Genomic DNA, 20,315 nt, shown 5'->3' on the forward strand with positions numbered 1-20,315 from the left:
CCATAAAATGTTCACCCTTGCAGGGCGAATTTGCATGCTATTGGAGCCGAGGGAAGTGTTACAAGTAAAGAGCGTGGCTTTCAGCGCTAAATCGTTTCGATGCCATTCACTTTGGAAAACGTTTCTTTTACTGTGTGCATATAGAGACAGACCGACGTACATGTACAATCTGGATCCCCTTTCCTTCTGAATGCACCATCGGATAAATGTAAATCCTATTTCCCCCTTTCAGCGTCCTATCGGATAGATGCCAAATAACAATATTCGATGGAAGATGCTGAAATTGAAATTAGATCCTTTGAAGGAACCCCGAATTGAAAGGAATCGATATCACATGAGGAGTTTTCTCCGAGATTTGGCATGTGTCGTATCATATGTGTTTCAATAACAGTTTGCTCTTCAATCTCGATTCATAAACTGATATTCAATTATCTGAACTAACTAGCAGTTACATTTAACGTCTATAGTCTGACCTACTTCTCTGAACCAGAACTTACAAGCAAAAACTACTCAAATAAAGATTTCTATACGATGTCCATTCGAGTATTCATCTTGCTAAGGTCTGTTGAACTTGAATGGTGGACAGACCAACATACTCAGCGTCAGCGAACAATAGGCTGGCTTCACCCTCTGGCAAAAGAGTCTATAACTTAGGTTTCTCATACCTAGATTTATCGCAATAACTAAGCGGATATTTCTGAGGGTTCTTTCCCACTGACTGTATGTACAGTCCATCGACTCTGCCGTAGGCCAGTAAGCCATATTTCAGCCATATTTCTTATACATATAAATGTTCTGGATAACACTTCACTACAAGAGTCTCATCGAATTAGTGTTCAAACCAATAGTTGATCGTAAGAAAGCCGTTAAGGAAGTGTAACAATCATTTCATTCCCTAGTGACCAGGATCACAGACCGAGGAGACCTTGTTACTTTTACTGATTCCCTTGACTTTTTTTCGACACTCCTGAGAGCAGTGATAGCATCTTGACTGTCAGAATGAATCTCTATAACATTTATAGGTAAATTTTTTTTCTCCTACCCGGATACTGGGTTGGACATATAAGGATATTCAATCAATCAACTGGACCCAAACTTCTTGGCAAAACCTTCGGATGTCATGCCAATCATCTTAGATTTCGAAACGCCCTTTGAAACGGTCATAGCTGACCGTCCTGGTGCAATAAGTTTCGTGAACCGTTTAGGCAAAAAGTCATCCACGTGGTTTACTGATGGATCGAAATCAGAAAGGGGCACCGGCATTGGCGTATAAGGCCCTAAACTGAGGATCTATAAAGCCCTGGGAAGTGAACCCTCTATTTTGCAGACCGAGACACTGGCTGTTTATGTATGCGCTCAAGAGTGTCTTAAAATTAACCTAAATCGCATATCTATATCACCACGCTGAGGTCCCTGGAATCACACTGCCAGAGATCTCTGCTGACATGGGAGTGCCGTAATACTATAAAGCAACTGACCAGAGACAACAAATGACTCTACTATGGGTACCAGGGCATTATGGTGTTCAAGGAAATGAGAAAGCCGCTGAACTTCCAAAAAGGGCATCAAGGTTAACACTTGCTGGACCTGAGCCTTCCTGTGGGCTTGGAAAATACCAATATTCTCTGGAGAAACACTCCTGGACCTACTCAGTCATAGAAATTCGTGATGATTTCACCGACCTACAGCAGAAAACTGGTAATGTACAAATATCATTTGTACCATATGGGAAAGTCAGCAGATGAGATTTGTAGGCTCTGTGGATCAGAAGCGGAAACAGCTGAACACATGGTATTCAAGTGTCCAGAGCTGGCGGACCTAAGAACCACTCATATGGGGAAACCGGTCCTGGATACTCACGAGGTAACGGCTAAGGCCCCTAAGGATGTTGTCTATTTATCAACACCATTGACAACCTCCTTGGGTTCCTATGAATGAGTAGGGTAGAGAATCTACATGGTCGCAGTTCCCTCAAATCTAATCGAGCCACAAGAACCCTGGTTCAAATAATAATAATAATATAGGTTAATTTCAACACATCTTTCAATTGCAATTGTTTTTGCCTGAAAGACGTTAGGAAAGAAGCCCAAAGATAGATTACATCTGGTGCAGGATCCGAATACTCCAGCTTCATTTCCTGAGGTGGTTTGGAACCATCAGATCTGTGTATCATTTAATGGTTCTCTTGACACTCTGGTGGTTGGTTATTCTTTCACAGTCTTTCTTCCTACTGATTAATCATTGTAGTTTCCTAGTAATGCAATTTTTGTTATAATATACCTCCGTTATTGAGCGGAGCAAATGTACTATTACAACAGTTTGTTTGGCGCAGAGATAAACGAGAGTTATCGAGAGAGATAACGAGCAGTTATGGACAGTTGAAAATTTGCCTGTACCCAATGCAGTAGTTTAATTCCTCCATTGATCAGTTCTCTTTACATCGATAAAAATTCCAGTCATATTTCGCCAGTCCAACCGAATAAGTAAACAAACCAACAGCTAACCTCATCATTTTCTCCAGATCATGAATATTGAGAGCGTGTTCAAACAAAAAACCCATCCGGCATCTCATAATTCGCGTATCTCCTTGCTGATCTACAAAGAGAGCGGGCTATCATCATGCAATTGAGTTTAAAACCGTAAAACCGAGTCGTCCCCCATTCATATTCATCCCCCAGTGTATCCAGTATCCGCTTAGGGTGCGAAACAGTGACGTAGACCTGCGAATTTCGAGTGGCGCTAAATTGTTTTAGTTAATTCGTATATATTTTCATCGAGGTAGATACATTTCAGTGGTGAATGAATTCAATTATTGATTTTCTGCAGAGTTCAGCGGAAATTCATAGGTAGTATTTCCCAGTTTTCTAGATAATTTTGTAATAATAACAACACACATAGCCTGCTCATCAGGACTATGGACATTCGTAAAAACAGGATTTTCTGTTGTTACATTAGAAAAGCATATATGTATTTCTCTTTGTCCCGCTAGTAGAGATATGTGTATAATATTTCGCTAAAAGAGCAATGGATTAGGTACTAGATCTTCTGTTGAATCTCCAAAAAGCTCTTTAGGGATATTATTTCGTGAGTATGAATAGAATAGTTATTAATTAGGATGATGAATGAAAAGCCATAGACTCTATATTACTTGTAAAATACTCATTTGATGTATTTTAGTAGGATTTTTTTCGAGAGAACAGCATAATAGACCTTAAGGTCGAAGTCACATGCAAGTCCCTTATCAAAATATAAACTATAACCAATTTTTAAAAAGCATAATTGCAATAGGGAAAAAAGAATAAAATAATAAAAAAGAATATAAACGAAAAAACAATCTTTCATCGCATAGATAGCCAACTGCAACGTTACTCTAATCCTGCAGAGCTCTCCGCAGTTCTGCTGTCCAATGATGAAATTTATATGCATCGCCCTCCCCTGTCTGCGCCCCTGTTTGTAGAGATCGCAAATAAACTCCCTGTTTAATATATAATCTCGACAACATGATCGTTATCAAACGGAGTATTATAGTTATTATCTTGCCAGCGGGAGTCCTTCAATAAAACACTTTGCTGGTTGCTGGGCAAACGCTATAGGCAGTTGGTCCTTATTAATTTTGGTGATTTTCAGGATGTTGATACTAATTAGTTTCCGACTGCCGCGTTTTCATTACATATTCAAGTCGTAGATAAGAGAAACGTCAATAACTTTTAATAGTTCGGTAATAATATTATTTATTTTCAATATTCATCTCTCAATTTTAACCCTCGAAGTAAATTGACTGAAGTAAAAAGCTAGAGGGTCATTTTTGAATGCCTCCCAAGTTTTGTACTAAACACCATCGAGTTTCTCCCTGTAATTGTCAGAAAAACCCTATATAGGGTGAGAGATGACTCGTACAAATATTTCAATAGAAGATTCTTGAGGTAAAAAAAAACACTTTTTTTCCATTTTTTCTGATTCGGCCCTAATAAAAAGATATAGACATTTTAAGTTTTTATAATAAGCTGTGCCACTCCTTGTGACACTACACATCGGTGGATCTTTTAAACATAGTTGTATTGAGCCAAAGTTGCCAATTTTTCAAATTTCACAGATACACAGATTCGCAGATGCGACCGTGAAAAATTGGACTGCAAGCTTCAAAAGAGGTAGATTTTCCATTGAAGATGATGACCGATCGGGAAGGCCAGTTTCTGTGTCAGTCCCCGAAAATATCGATGCAGGTCATGTCATTATTTTATCAGACCGTCGAATTGGTTTAAAATGGATATCTGAAGCACTGAATATTTCATACGAACGTGTTCATCATATAGTTCACGTCAATTTGGACATGAGAAAAAGTGCTGCAAAATGGATTCCCAAATGTTTGAATGTTGACCAAAAGCGTGCAAGGGTAGAAGCATCGCGTTGATTTGCTCGATTTGAAAACGATGTAGACTTCTTAAACCGAATTGTTACTATGGATGAGACTTGGGTACATTTTTCTACGATCCAAAAACAAAGCAATAATCGATGGATTGGCGACACTCTGGTTCTCCAAGACCTAAGATGTTTCGAGTCCAAAAATCTACTGGAAAAGTTCAGTTTTTTGGGATTGCCATGGAGTAATCATGACTGATTTTTTGGATAAGGGTAGAACAATAACCGGAGATTACTATTCGATATTACTAACCACTCTACGGGAAAAAATCAAATAGAAAAGACGCGGAAACCTATCCAAAGGTGTAGTGTTTTTGCAGCACAACGTCCCTGCACCCAAATCTCATGTTGCCATGCAAAAAATTCGTGATTTAGAATTTGAATTACTAGAACACCCCCCTTATTCGCCAGATTTGGTTCCATCCGACTATCATCTCTTTCCTCAACTGAAAAAAAGTTTAAAAGGTCGTAAATTCTCTTCCAACGAGGAGGTAATAAAAGCTGTGGAGGCCTGGTTTGCAGAGCAAGAAGAAAAATTTTTTTTTAAAGGTCTAGTGACGTTGCAGGTTCACTGTAATAAATGTTAAGTATTAAGAGGAGAATATGTTGAGTAATAAAATATTTCGACATCGAAATTTAGTTTGGTTCTATAGTAGGCTAAGAATTTTTCAATATATCCTAGTACTATGAGAGTTGTAAACAACATCAATTTACTGAAGTACGAATCTCAAACTCAATAATCAAAGACATTTTTTTTGTTGCAAATAAGCTCTCACAGGTCAAATGGTATTTCAAATTTCGCCCTTTTTTGGTAGACTAAGAATATTTCAATATATCGTCGTATCATCGTATATTTAACAAAATTATGCAGTCAAACAAACGAGTGGTCGAGATTCCATATACAACCCTTTTTTTCCGACGTTTCTCTATTTTAGGACACCTCCCTCGGGCCCGAGTTCCCAGGGGCAATAATGGGAAAAAAACGAATGAAAATAAATCACGACTGGCTTAAGTTTTAATTATTCTTCACGAGGATCGTTCCCACCCCGTCGAACGACGATTGCGAGTCGCAGATAAATGGAATGAAATGAAGCTAGAAAAGCACTGAGCGGAGATCATCTGGGGGCGCCTTATCTGCTCCCCCAGGTCCTGCCGGCACAATTATCGTGACGAACTGATTCACGGCTACGGCTGATGAACTTCCGGCGATATATCGGGCTCTACCTCGATGGTTCGCTGGTCTTAGAATTTTTTTCACAAATATAATTCACTCTATCCCAGCCTAAATCAAGGTTAGTACACTAGCTTCACTCAAATACGTTTAAAATTAACCCCTAAAGATATCGAAGCACATACAGGGTGAGTCTTCGACTAGTACAAATACACACCTGGACGAAAAAAAAACCGGAAAAAACAGAATTTTCATTCGAATTCATTTCAGAAGAACTTTTCAAGGTGTGCATGGATTTTGATCATTTTGTTGTCTATTTGTAGCCTATCTCATCTTGTTTATCACCTGATGTCAATGCTGCAGAAATTTGATGGTATACAGCGTAGAACTGAAAGTTGCATAGTTTCTTCTGAACATTCGTATTTCCTTTGAAGTAAAGAGCTATTGACGTGAATTGAACAAGAAAATATTAAAAGAAGATGAGGCTTCAAAAACTTATTTGAAGACCCATCATCGCATCACTCCACATGGTGTTCAAAAATTCAGAGACAATTGCAACTTTCAGTTCTACCATCAAATTCAATTGAAATTCTATCGGACTCGACATCAGGTGATGTTCTAGATGAAATAAGCTACAAATGGACAACAAAATTATCAAAATCGATGAACACCTTAAACAGTTATTCCAAAATGAATTTGGTGAAAAGTTTTTCTGTCCGGTTTTTTGGTCCAGAAGTGTGTTTTACGAGGATATATTGAAAAAATTCTCAGCCTACTATAGAACCAAGCAAAATTTGAATGTCAAAATATTTTATAACTCAACATATTCTCCTCTTAATTGGATACATTTATTACAGTGAACCTGCAACGTCTCTAGACCTTGTTTCTTCTTGCTCTGCAAACCAAACCTCCACAGCTTTTATTACCTCTTCCTCGGATGAAAATTTACGACCTCTTGAACTTTTTTCAGTTGAGGAATGAGACGATAGTCGGATGGAGCCAAATCTGGTGAATAAGGGGGGGTGTTCTTTTTCAAACCATAAATCACGAATTTTTTGCATGGCAACATGAGATTTGTGTGCAGGGGCGTTTTCTAGCAGAAAGAGAACAACTTTGGATAGCTATCCGCGTCTTTTCTCTTCAATTTTTTCACGTAGAGTATTTAGTAATGTCGAACAGTAATCTCCGGTTATTGTTCTACCCTTATCCAAAAAATCAACCATGATAACTCCATGGCAATCCCAAAAAACAGAAGCAAGAACTTTTCCAGCAGATTTTTGGACAAGAAACTTCTTAGGTCTTGGAGAACCAGTGCGTCGCCATTCCATCGATTGTTGCATTGTTTCTGGATCGTGGAAATGTACCCAAGTCTCACCCATAATAACAATTCGATTTAAGAAGTCTACATCGTTTTCAAATCGAGCACAGATCGAACGCGATGCTTCTACCCTTGCACGCTTTAGGTCAATATTCAAACATCTGGGAATCTATTTTGCAGCAATTTTTCTCACGTCCAAAATGACGTGAACTATATATGATGAACGCGTTCGTATGAAATATTCAGTGCTTCAGATATACGTTTTAGCCTAATTCGACGGTCTGATAAAATCATGTCATGAACTGCATCGATATTTTCGGGGACTGACACAGAAACTAGCCTTCTTGATCGGTCATCATCTTCAATAGAAAATTTACCTCTTTTGAAGCTTGCAGTCCAATTTTTCACGGTCGCCTACGAAGGACATTGATCACCAAGGGTATTAAGCATAAGCTTAACTCTTTTAAATAAAGGAACTTGATTTTCAGAATTTCGGTGGACATCTTCCTTCTTTCAATTCATCGCGTAACTCTAGTTTACTTTTTTGACCTCAAACTTCACACTGACACTTCTAATGAGTTATTGTTCGTTGCTATGTTACCGCAATATTTTTTTATGCATGGAACTGGTCTAGACTAACTAGATATCAATACATCCTCGTAAATGATCGATTCATTCATTTTAATCTGAAATATATGCTTTTTTTGTCGCAAGGATCAGTTGACCAAGGGGTTGGTCCAGTGATGAAAAGACCATGAATTATCAGATCATATTTTCATCATCAGAGTCATCTTCACCCCCTAATGTAGCAACGTCTCCTGTCCGAATACCGAGCATCAACTTCCCCATTTTCTCGACAATTCCTTCCCATTTTGTAGAGTACGTCGTAATTCCAGCATTGTGACCCAAAATCCGGTTCATTGTACAACATTCGCAGAGGGATCAGCCAAGAAATCCTACAGGGAAACCGGGGCAATATGAATCGGCTGATCGTTTTGATAAAGTATAAAATGCGCATTGAAGAAATACAAGATGAATGAAGTGAAAGGACCCTTCACGAAAGGATTCGGGAAGCATTTTCGAGCTATGTTTGTAGGCTTGAAAAATAACCGCAGCGAAAATGCTGTCTTTATTTCTTATCGTGATTTGTTTCTATGAAGTGAAAGAATACGTTTGATCTTGTTTCTTTTCCAATTTTATGGTATATATTTTAGGTGTCTCTATAATTGAACGTTTCTAAAAAAATCACGCATTCGAAATTCGGCTCCGGCAAAAATAATATCTGTTGAAATTTCATCAAGAGTTCACTTCATTTCAAAACCATGCAAACCTCATCTACAGATATTTTAAGTGTAGTTTAAGGCATAACTGACCCCAATTTTTGGGAACTTTGGTCAAGTTTCGATACTCGTATCTCCCAGAAAAGTCATCGTATATTTAAATGTGATACATACCCTAAAAGAACAACTCCTCTAGTGACAATTCCTGAAACTTCATTGGTTTTGGTGTAACCGTTCGGACTTAACGATTTTTTAACTGACCCCATCATGTCAACTATCGACACGCGTTTCTCCCAGAAAAGGGTAAGGGTTTCAAAAAATCTTTTATAATCTTTGTTGTCCAAAAAAAAAACATGTATAAATCAATCGTTTCACGTTCAAGAGCTCCAATTAATGAATGTCCAAAACACAATGAAATGAAAATTCAAAGTTTGGGCCCAATCTTATGAATCCAACCCATGATTCACCTCACCCTAGATTTGCCATAACAGGCAGAAATTTCATTTCCTCCTTCCCTGAATCCTGCCCGGTCAACCATGTGGAAATATCGTTTTAAACTTGGCAGCAGGGGTGGAAATCACCAAAGTAAATCAACCGCAACTTAAAGACTGCTGATTGATGATGTGGGCGACTGACCGAGAGAAAGACCTCAGATTTCTTAAGAAAGAAAAACGATCCTTCGGGATGTGTCTACGCGAACACAAAAAATGCATTTCCCACACTATTCTTCATTCCCCACTCGGTGAATACGCTTGCATGCAGTAGGAGGAAATGATTTCCTTCTTGTTCGATCATTTTCTGAAACATGCATTTTGCGAATATATCTACAGTGTTGCACAAGTATGCCTTTGATTATGAAATTATTTCATTTCACTAGTACCTAGGACAGAAGATCCATCTATTTGGTACATTCAATTTCATCAAATTTTTTTACATTTGCGTTTTGCAAAACGTCAAAAATCCCAATTTTCTAAGCCTTTTTTGGTCTTTCCCGATCTCACTCTAGGATTTAGAGGCAGAGCCTGTCATAGTCTGATCATTCGACTTTCGTGTGGTTTCTTTCACGGCCTACAGGATGTAGCGGTGTGAACCAATAGACCATTTTCCGAATCTTCTAAATTCCTCCCTTGCCTCTTTGACTCGGTGCTTACTAAATTAGTATACACCGATAAAAAATGAAATCTACCAGATTGCTGCTTGAATCGGGAAATCAAAACTACGTTACCTACTCATAAAGGACGAAAAAAACGACGAACAAAACATTCTTGTTTGCTTGGTGTACGATTAGGACAAGGTACTTCTATATATGTATGTATGAGATCGAGGTTCTGCGGTTGTAGAAGTGACTTCACAATGTCGAATTGGACAGAGCTATTTTGAAGAAATTAGTGCATTCTTCGACCTAAAGTGAATAGTGATACGCTCTTTTTGTGGAGTTTGACGACGAGGATATCATGTCAAATTGTGTCAAGGGATCTAAAAAGATCAAGGGAAATGGAACCAGTCTCGCACAAGCTGAACTAGTATTGACGAATACTGAAGGTGTGATTTTGCAGAATTGATAAGTTGATTTTACCTGGCCTTAAACAATCTAACTCGGATAGAATACAGAAAGGGAGTTTTAGATGAAAACTGAATACAATTCTTTTTTAAAGATTCACAGAGGTGTAGTATCACAGATTTAGCTGGTTATTCTGAAGGTAATCTTGCTTTTTCAGGGGTGGCACAACTCATTATTAAAACTTAAAATGGTTATATCTTTTTATCAGGGTCGAAACAATAGTATAGAAAAAAAGTGTTTTTTTTTGCCTGATGAATCTACTGTTAAAATATTTGTACCAGTCAAAAACTCACCCTGTATATTACATCAACTGAATCACCACCTTTACTGCATTTTATATTAAAAAGAGGTGAAAACTCCTGTTCATCTGAGGAGGAGTGTATGGGACCATAAAATCTCAAGTCCTGGGATTCAAACAAGATTGAAAGTAAATCTATATATCTTCAAAGTGGATCAGATGATCGGTTGATATAAACTAGTTTTGAATCAGAGCAGACTTTCCGAAATTAAGAAATCTACTAAAGAAATGTCGAGTCTTTCGTCGGGGATCTGCTCCCAAATTAACGATTTCAAAGAGGATGTGGCAGCAATCGCGAATTTGTTTTCAGGAAGAAAACAAATTCGCAATATCCTCTGACTTCGTACCAGAGCTCTCCTCATTTTTTCACGAATAAACTGTATTTTAGCAAAAAAGATAACCCTCCATAATATCACAATAATAGTTTTTCTTTTAACTTTCAATATTGTCTTCTACAAGCGCAGGTATCTAAGTCTTTAAGACACATTTGCAAGTGATGATTTCTTCAGATAAAACTCAATGAATCTATTCTGAACTGCAATGGAGACTACAAAAGTATTCGTTCCGCTGATCCAAAATCCCCCGACTTCATTTCATATCTACATAAAAGATATCGATTCATGGTTTTATGAAGTATGAAAGGAAGCAAAACGAGGGGACAGAAAGATACATTATATCTGGCGCCCTATTCTCGTCAAGAAGGATGTCATTAGTGCAAACATCCCGAGGCAATTTGCTAGGGATCGGAAATCCTGCCAAACGCCCCACCATACGTCGAATTCAAATTTTTAAGGAATTCGCTAATTAATGTACCTACTCTGCCCCCTAGAAGGTTTCAAAAATTTGGTTCAGCATTCACAGTGTAATTTTATCACATTATGAACCGTCGATGAAACTATCCACCATCAATATACAGTGGAAATTTATATAGATAGATGATGGATTACAAGACTACAAGAAAGGGTATAGCTCTCCTGGTTTTTCGACTCATACTTGGGGCATCGTTTCAGAATGTAAAAAAATAAATCCGTCAAATTTTCCGGACTTTTATATCAATATCAAACTAGAGTTTCGAAAGGGAAAAACTCCATTAACAACACCATTTCTTTTTTAACAATAAAATTCGAAACTAGTGAAGAATGAATATTTTGCCACCCTTTAGGAGTAAAAGGCACAAATAGTCTGAAAATTTTGCGTCAATTTTGCAGGGTCTTTGACAAATAATTCAACCGTAGATTCTTGAGGTCAAGAGAAACACTTTTTTCCCATACCATTTTTTCCGATTTGGCTCTGATAAAAAGATATATAACAATTTTAAATTTTCATAATTAGCTGTCCACCCCTGGAAAAACAGAGTTGTATTCAACTAAAGTACCCAATTTTTCCAAATTTCACAGATACTTATGCATTTTTGAACTTCTAATTACTCGAAAACTGCGCATTATACGAGAAAATATGAAGAATACTTTCATTTTACAAAACGTTCAAAAATCATTAAATAGCGTCCAAATCACTTTCAAGAGTTCTAGTAATGGTCCTAATGGGAAAACTGGAAGACGTGGGCGATACGGGTGTTCAAAAAAGATCAATCGAACAAATGAAAAATTAACTCCGAAATTCATTTCTTTCCATAAAATCCTTTGTGAGATAGAACTAAAAATATATTTTTTAATCGTTTTTCAACAGCCTGTATCTTTCAAACCGAGCCGATTCGGAAAAAATAGTTAAGAAAGAAATGTTTCTACTAACCTCAAGAATCTACTTTTGTGATTTTTGCATTGAGTATTAAACCAAAACTCAATGATATTTGTAAGAGTCGAAGATTCACCATCAATATTTTTTATGGTTTTTTCTTTCTACTGCAAATATTCCCAAATATTCTTTTTTTTTTCCTTTCATTTGTGAATTTCAACGCAAACGTATTGTCATATGACACTTTATAATTGATCATTGTCGTATGGTATATTTCTTCTTCAATTTGAGTCATAGATTTCTTGTAAAGCACATTGTGTCATACTTAGGAAAAATTCTTTCGAAAACACTGTTCAAATATATAAATATAGGTTTTCCAAAAATTTTACATGAATTCATTATAAAACTCTTACTTTTTTATGAAGTGATACGAAAAATTTGAAGGGGGTGGGCCATTTGTAATTGTTTAAACTTTATATATTCACAATGAACTAGATTTTGTGTGTGGAAGGATATGCAAATAATGACCGTCAGTCAGCAAGAAAATACTACTGTCCATACTTATATTTGACCAAGATAAGCCAGAGACAGTACAGCGAACTTTTAATTCAACCTTGTAGCTATCCGTCTTTTGACCGAAAAGAAGAATTGAAATGAAAACTGTTCAGAGATACACTCGAGCCAGTATAACAGAGTGCGCCACACCTATACGGAGGTGTTATAAAAAAAAGAATTATTTTCAACGTAGTAATTAACTTTCCGCGACTAAGCACATGGCAAGTGAATACCCATTAATAGAGGGTATATAACACCACATAACTTCTTTCAATTCAGTCGGTGTTCATAACCATTCACGATAAATAAGTTTAAAAAAAATAATGAATCGGTTTTCATCATTCATGTATTTTTTGATGGTGTGCTGCATTTCAATCGACAGTTTGCATTTACGTAAGTGAATAACAAAAATATAATATTCTGGGATGGCAGTAGGAAATAAAAATATCTCATATACATTCAATGATCTTGAACGACAATTTTGTTCCATTTGAAGCACTTCTTCTCAGATCAAATTCCAAACAATTCTTCAACTGATCCTTCGTGAGTAATTAATCAACATGAATATATTATAAGAAAGTTCATCAACAGATCCCTTATCTATCTTATCTCTCGTCTGAAGCTACCCTTTAAAGTTTTTCAATTGGAAGTGATGCTGTAATAATAGATATTTATTCAACAAATGAGTTAAATGAATGTTTATTCATGAGAAGAAAGTTTAACGTGCGAGCTTGAAGCTATTCCATTTCGATTAGTATTCGAATTATAACATTTTCCAGAGAATTATCTAATTTATGAAATGACATGAAAGTTATTATAGCTTCGAATGATTGTTGCTAGGACATTTTTCAATACATACAAACAAGATGAAGATGACGTTTGTCCTTTCATATCCGTGTCATTTCATTTCATTTGTGAGTTTTTTTTTATTTCACTGAATTGATAAACGTCAATTACCCCTTGTTGCTATGAGTTAAATAATGTCTTCTTTAAATGACAAAATGGAATATAATACATTATTAAGCTTTTCCACATGGTGAGTCTTTGATTCGTACAAATATTTTAACAGTAGATTCTTGGGGTCAAAGAAAATAATTTTTGTATACCATTTTTTCCAGGTCGGCCCTGATAAAAAGATATTATATCCATTTTAAGTTCTCATAATGAGCCACCCCTTGAAAAACAAAATTACCTTCATAATAACTAGCTAATTGAGCTGGAAAAACAAAATTAACTTCAGAATAACTAGCTAAATATGTGACACTAGACATCCGTGGATCTTTTGAACAGAGTTGTATTCAGTCAAAGTTCCTAATTTTTCAAATTTTTGAACATCAAATTACTCAAAAATGGCGCACTATACGAGAAAATATGAAGAATACTTTTATTTTATAAAACGTTAAAATATTCATCAACTTAGTTTCAAGAGTTGGGTTCTTTGAATTTTTGATATTTTTATGCTACCTAATGAGAAAACTTGAAGACTTGTGTGATATTTTCGTGTTCGAAAAACATAGGTCAAGTACATGAAAAACTATAATCCGAAATGCATTTCATTTGATAAAATCGTTTATGAGATTTTTTCGTACTTTTTAATAGCCTGTATCTTTTAAATCGTTTCGGAAAAAATGGTTAGGAAACAACAATTTCTTTGACCTCAACAATCTACTGTCAAAGTGACTCAAACACAGATTACTCTGTAATCTGTGGACTCAAAGACTCACCCTGAATATTCATGCGAATACCCACATACATATTTTCAACTAAACAAACTGGAGGGAGTACATGATTTTCCTATTGAAAAACGATCGGTTCAGTTCCATCAGTTTCGATCAAGTATCGGCTAGCTAGTTCAGTTCAATATATGTAGATAATACAGTTTGCTGTGAAAAATATGAAGAGTTTCAGAAGTTATTGGTTTGACTACATAGTTCATAGAAGGTTTAAGAAATATTCAGAAAAATATCTGGACAGTATGGTAAAATATCGAGTTTGAAGTAATTATTAGATTATTAATGCACATCTTGGAAATATGATGAATCTTATTTCTTCATAAAAATTCGATGAGCAATAGACTGTGCCATTCATAATCAAATTCAAAATCTATCTTCATTGCTCTCCTATTGGAGGGTTAAATAATAGTATGACGAATGAGGATCTGCATGGGGCATATAACAGAAAATGTACCAGGAAAACTGTTTTAGAAGCAACATATATTTTTATCATTGCAGCCCAGTATATAAAAACATGTAAGGTCAGAAACGCCGACTTTAAAAAATGTGCAATTAAAAATGGTAATGACATCATTAAAACTATCATTAAAGGTGAGTATCGCAAATTTTCTTTTGCAACCTCTCTTTTTTTGCATTCATTTCAAGTATAGTCAAGCGACGAAATCAATTTAATTTTTTTTAACAGAAGAATCGTTTCGAATATAAGGAAAAGTTATGTATAAGTCTAGGACGGATAATTTTATCCTGTTTTTCATGATTTCTAATGTCCTATTTGTAAATTCATTTCCATGAAGATTGAGGAAAAAAACTTACTCAGAATTAACGTTCAAGGAAACGGAACAATTTCATAACGGAATATTGATTTCGTCTGGCTGATGAAGTTCAATAAAACATTGAAATAATCTTAAATTCGTATGACGGGATCAATAGTATCATTACTATAAGCAAGGTAAGAGGGTTTTTACTGGCGAATGGAGTTACCTCCTTGAGCCAGTAAAACTTGTTACCTTGCGTGTATTGTTTTATATTTTATTTGTTTCTCATTTGTAAAAAGGTTAGATAAATTCCAAAAAAATCTCAATAATTTGTCGCAAATGACGTAAGCTATGGAAGCGTTGCCATGAACATGTCTGTTTATTTTTCTTTACATTTGTTTTGGCGAAAGCGAAAATGAATGTACCAAAAGAAATTATTGAGGCAGCCAGCAGTGTAGCTTCAAGTTTATTACCTGAAAAATCAGCTTCAAGGTACGAGCGAGAATACGACGACTTCAAAAAGTGTCAAAACAAAAATAGTGTGATTGGGGTAACTGAAGATGTTTTGTTGGCCTACTTGAATCAACTATAAGCTAGATTCAGCCCTAATACTTTATGGGCAAAATGGTCCATGCTGAAAAGCTGCTTGGAAATGACCCAGTTCGCAGGTTTGTTTTCCTTAAAAAAATTATTGAAAAATATGACGTTTAGTTGTCATTTGCAGATTCCAAAAGGTAATAGCGTTTCTGAAACGAAAAAATGAGCGTTACATGCCAAAAAAGGCCAAAGTATTAAGTAAAGAAGAGGCTGAACAATTTCTTTTACATGCTCCTGATGACCAGTGGTTGCTGGCGAAAACTGTAACAATATTTGGGATTTTTGAATGTTGTCGATGTGACGAAATTCCCTCCTTAAGCATGAATGATGTAGAAGATATGGGAAAATACGTTATTGTGACATTGCGGCAAACAAAAAATTTAACAACAAGAAGATTCACCATAACCGATGATGGCTGCAGCTTCAAGCCCTGCATGTTATACAGAAAATATCTTCGGCCTCCTGGAACAGAAAGCCTAAGATTTTTTTGACATACCGACATGGAAAGTGCATTTCCCTTAATGCTCGCCAGCACACTATTGGTGGTATCCCAAAGCAAATATCGAAATATTTAGGTTTAAAAGACCCAGAGTTATACACCGGCCACTCTTTTCGCAGAACTGGAGCCACTATGGTTGCGGATTCGGGTGGAGATATTTTAGCACTAAAGCGTGCAGGAGGGTGGAAGAGCACCGAAATTGCGATGAGTTATGTCGATGATTCAGTCATCAAAAAAATTGAAATGTCTAGCAAATTATTTGGTAGTCAATACAAATATGTTCTGCAGTCCTCGAGTTCAGCAGTTTCTGAGTCAACAGATGGTTCATCATCATCAGTATCAACTCTTTCATCATCAAAAATCTGTGTTACTGGAAATAACAATTGTACCATGATCTTCAACATATATGACGGTAAAACAAAATTTTCTAATGTAAATAATACTACTAACTTGTAAAAATTTTGCAAGTTAACTGTCAGTTTTACAAGTTAGTGACTTGATAAAATAAACTTTCTTGATTAATATTGTATTTTTGGAAACTGACGTTTACAAATGAGAAACAAATAAAAGCTGTTCAGTACCTACCAACCAAAATACGGCATTTAAATAGTCACAAATAGATTTTTAGAAATGCCTGCTTCCTCATCTTGAAACCAAAATTTGGGTATTCTTTTCAATGTGATTCTAGGTGATAGAAAGTACAATATTCCACCTGCAAATCCTCTGCGATTTCCATTAGCTACAGTAGTGAGTGACAGTGTAAATCTAAATTCAACCAACATAAGTATTCATGGACTAATGGACATCGATATTACTGATGTAGAGTGAGTATTCCAGAGGTAACATTCCGATCGCTTTCATTCAAAAAGTTGAATATTTTTGCAGTGTCAATTTAAGCAACAATACAATTTTGTTCGAGGCACATATACCTATGTTGACCATTGAGTTCCGTTACAGAATAAGCGGAAAAATATCAGCTTTCACAATACAGGGTGAAGGACCTGGTACTGTGAAGATCTGTGAGTATTTTGAAAAATTCCATCCATTTCAAAGCGGCTGACAAGAAAGTTTATAAGAAAGATTTTGAATTTTGTTGAAGTATCATCTCTTTAGATCTTTCGCAATAATTCAGAAAATATTGTCTATCAGTTTAAGCTTTGAGACGTTCATATACTTTGAATTCTCATCACTACACAAATAATTCATATAGATGAATTATATAGTTGGTATAGACCAACTGTACAATGATGAATAACTATTAGGTGCATAAAAGACTTTCGCCGAATGAAACTATAAGTACATTGTTGGGAAGTTGCCTTATTTTTACTTCCTTAGTTTTATTTTCATCGATTCTGCAGGTGCAACCATTTAGAAATGCGATCATTCAACATAAATATGGTTCAGAAATGAATTTCAAATAATAATTTGAAATTGATTGGTTAAATATTCCAGAGACTCTGGTAGGATATCATTCCATTTTTTCATCTTTTCAGATGATGGTTTTTATAGAACTGGTTTCGGTTTTAACGTGACCGACAGAAATGGAAAACGTTATATGAATTTGGGCAACGAGAGTTTCCATTTCGATGCCAAAAATATGACTTTCAAATTTGGCAATTTATTCAACGGTGATGAAAAACTTGGTAAGTTATAAACAATTTTTGCTTTGGGTAAAATTTTATCAAAAATGCATCTCCATTCAACATAGCTTTGAAAAAGTTATCTGTGGAAAATCATAAAGATTCCTTCTTTCTCACTATTCATGGCAAATAATTATAACCTACCAAATGAGATATCCCTCTTTAGAACAATGCAAATTGTAGCATTTCGAATTGTGGACTGAAATGATTGAATTTCTTCCATTCTTTGGAAAATCAGCTTTCTTTAATTCAACAGAGAACATTAATTACCTCTTGAAAATTTTGATAATGAATGCAATATTTCAAGAGTACCAGATGACGAATTACCTAAATCAGAACTGGAGGGATGTAGTGTCTGCCTTGGGACCGTCACTCGAAAAAATAGGAATATTTCTTGGAAAACTGATTGTTGGCACCATATTGCAAAAGGTTCCAGTGGATGAAATATTTCCGGATTTCTGAAGACGTTTGTTGATCCTATATCAATTTTATCCTTGTTATATTTAATGTACATACTCAATGTTTAGAGATTTATGGTTTTGAAAGGATAGTTTGTGTTAGTAATCAACTGATACCTGTTTCTCCTACCTGATATTTCTTCCATAAAACACATGTGATAAGATGAAGTGATAAATAAAATTGGCAAAACAAAACAAAAATTTCATTTTACTCAAGAATCAGCTTCGTGGTATCGAATGATTGTTGATAAAACATTTCACGTCTTTAGGTGAATAAACCAGATAAATGGTCTTTTTTAGGTCAGTGTGAAGTACTTTCGAATAATGAAGAGGTTTTAATTGAAAATATTTTGGGTGAAGTCTCTATCCTCGAAAATTAATTGTTGTCTGGGGTCCTCAATTTTTCCAGAGCAAAGTTTTCTAATTATCGAATTGATGTGGTAGTTACTCGATAAAAATCCATAATCAGAGTAGAAACTTATTATATTTATATGGTTTTCTATAGGATGAGTTATTTACCACTGCATGTATTTAGCTATCACAATAATATACAGTTACAGGTTGGAGAAGGTATACCTTCAGTAAGAATCATATCTGCCATTTTCTAGTATATTATCCAGGCAGGTTTAAAATGGGTATAGAAAAACAACTGCAAGAGATTTCAGAAAGTGATTCCTTGACCAAAAATCGAATTAGCTGATGAAAGCCTTGAAAGGATCATTGGTGAAGAATGTAATTTTACATTTCATTTATTTACTCCAACACTACTAAAGCTATACGAGACTTTCATGGACCAAAATTTAATTTCTTTTCGAAAATTATTCTTGTTTTACAAATTTTACGAATATTTGAACAGTTAAGCAATAATTTATGGAAAGAGCTCCTTGTTTCAGCTCTATGTAAATATGTATAGTACTTGGTGTAGATAAAAATTCAAAACTGAAAAATCTATCCATCCCTTATAACTCAACTAAGGCTGAAAATTTGAAACTGTTTTATATAACAAACACATAAAAATAGATATTTTTTCAATATTACAAGGACAAGTAAATAGCTCGAAAACTCCAATGAAGCGAAATGAAGGCGAGTCATCCTTTCGAAGCGAAATACCACTTCCCACTCTCATAACTTCCAGATCAATTAACATAAATCAAATTCAATCATCTCACTTAGGGGGCAAGTCCTTGCTCTTCGTTTTCAGGGACGATTCCCTAATGGAAACGAAGACCCAAAATGCAAAACCCAAATTGAGTTAGAATCGCACAATGGCCTGTTTACATGGGGCTTTTTAGTCAACCGCCCTGATGCGTTCCTCGTGGCAACGCCATAATTGATTTCGAAAGTTGCGTCGCGACGGTATAATACGGTTTGTTAATTGATTTGAGAGAAAATCTAATTTGGGTGCAGTGGTGCCGCATATGATGTATTTGCGGGTGGTGCAAGGACAGTGATTTGTGGATCGGAAGAAACATTTACCAAGGGTTTCATAAAGCTTGATCGGGGAATCAACGCTTGATTGCCGAATGGACATTAATTTATTTTCAATCGATAATTCAGTCATGATCATTCAGAATATCATTGTTTCATCAATTTATTATGTTCATACGTCCATTCAATTTTTCCTTATTGCTACTTCTTCAATATGCAGGGTGTTTTCAAAGGTGAGGCTTTTTTTTGATAGAAGGTAGAACTCATAAAAATAAGTCGTTCAACCAAAAATTTTTTGCATAAAATATCCAAGATGAGATACAACCCCTAGAAGTTCGACAAAATTTCATTGAATTTCAAGTACGGGACTGTGGAAGTATAATAATAATAAAGGGCCTTTATTTTGTACTCTATGAATACAATCATGAGGCGAAGTTTAGCCTATAGCTATTCTACTTAACCTCTTACAATAATTTTATCGAAAACAAATACGACAAAAATAAATAAAATAAATAAAATAAAACAAGATGAAAAAAAACATTTTCTACTAAAACTACAACTATACTAGGTATACTACAAAAACAATAAACCTAACTATTCTGAGAAAGTAGCAAGTGTCTTCTCAAATGTTTCCTAACATCATTCACAGAGTAACTATCGAATAGGTACTTAAAGCTATTATATACACTGACAGCACAAAACGTGAAGGATCGCTGAAACATGGCTGATCTAAATCGGGGCAACATAAGCCTATTCCTATGTCTTACAAACACATCATGAACATCTCCTCGAAAGATGAGCTTATCACGCAAATATGGAGGGTTTGACGAAGTCAAAATTTTTTTTATTGAAACAGCAAGCTGCAATCTGTACAAGCCATCGAGTTTTAACCACTGGAGTTCCTTTATTTT

The 20,315-nt window shown here is 35.5% G+C and overlaps 2 protein-coding genes across 3 annotated transcripts in view; one reads left to right on the top strand and one right to left on the bottom strand.

Moving 5' to 3' along the window:
• The window catches only part of LOC123310010 (vesicular glutamate transporter 1), a 77,764-nt gene that overhangs the window by 22,233 nt on the left and 35,216 nt on the right, over nucleotides 1-20,315 (bottom strand). The window lies entirely within an intron of this gene.
• LOC123310011 (protein takeout-like) lies at nucleotides 12,613-17,980 on the top strand. Its single transcript, XM_044893371.1, has 6 exons — nucleotides 12,613-12,687; nucleotides 14,526-14,618; nucleotides 16,567-16,702; nucleotides 16,764-16,897; nucleotides 17,372-17,521; nucleotides 17,826-17,980. The coding sequence occupies exons 1-6, from the start codon at nucleotides 12,618-12,620 to the stop codon at nucleotides 17,978-17,980; spliced, it is 738 nt and encodes a 245-aa protein (XP_044749306.1). The 5' UTR covers nucleotides 12,613-12,617.

This window comes from Coccinella septempunctata, chromosome 3, assembly GCF_907165205.1.
Source record: "Coccinella septempunctata chromosome 3, icCocSept1.1, whole genome shotgun sequence".
NCBI classification, from domain to species: Eukaryota; Metazoa; Arthropoda; class Insecta; order Coleoptera; family Coccinellidae; genus Coccinella; species Coccinella septempunctata.

What these genes read in the sequence shown, in the direction of transcription:
- LOC123310011 (XM_044893371.1), top strand. Translation starts at nt 12,618, where the DNA reads ATGAATCGGTTTTCATCATTCATGTATTTTTTGATGGTGTGCTGCATT. An exon ending in AATCGACAGTTTGCATTTAC is followed by an intron (nt 12,688 to 14,525) that starts GTAAGTGAATAA and finishes TTATCATTGCAG; the next exon opens with CCCAGTATATAAAAACATGT. An exon ending in CATTAAAACTATCATTAAAG is followed by an intron (nt 14,619 to 16,566) that starts GTGAGTATCGCA and finishes ATGTGATTCTAG; the next exon opens with GTGATAGAAAGTACAATATT.